General features: G+C 72.5%; 1 protein-coding gene across 1 annotated transcript in view; it reads right to left on the bottom strand.

The window, feature by feature from the left end:
• The window catches only part of SLC35E4 (solute carrier family 35, member E4), a 7,293-nt gene that overhangs the window by 3,798 nt on the left and 3,193 nt on the right, over positions 1-302 (bottom strand). Inside the window, exon 3 of the mRNA XM_009893339.1 lies at positions 108-229. Coding sequence (XP_009891641.1) covers positions 108-229 — 122 coding nt within the window. The remainder of the gene's footprint in view (positions 1-107; positions 230-302) is intronic.

Here is a 302-nt window from a genome sequence, read left to right on the forward strand (position 1 = left end):
TCCCCCGGTCGGTAGTGGGCGACCCCTGCGGAGAGAAGGTGGGAGGGCGGCCGTAGGGGCTGCCCGGGACCCCGCCGCCTGCCCCGGGACCCCCACTCATCACTCACCCTCCTGCAGACTGGTGCTGGGGGCGGTGAGGAGCTGCCAGTACCTCCGCTTCTGCAGCTGGGCCTCCAGCCCCAGCACCCTGCTCAGAAAGGGGCCCTGGGAGGTGTCCTGGGTGCCAAACCTGGTGGGTGGGAGAGGGCGGTGAGGGTCCGGCCCCGGTGCTGCCGAGGGAGCCTGGCAGTGGGGACAGGGGT

This window comes from Charadrius vociferus, unplaced genomic scaffold, assembly GCF_000708025.1.
Source record: "Charadrius vociferus isolate BGI_N301 unplaced genomic scaffold, ASM70802v2 scaffold579, whole genome shotgun sequence".
NCBI classification, from domain to species: Eukaryota; Metazoa; Chordata; class Aves; order Charadriiformes; family Charadriidae; genus Charadrius; species Charadrius vociferus.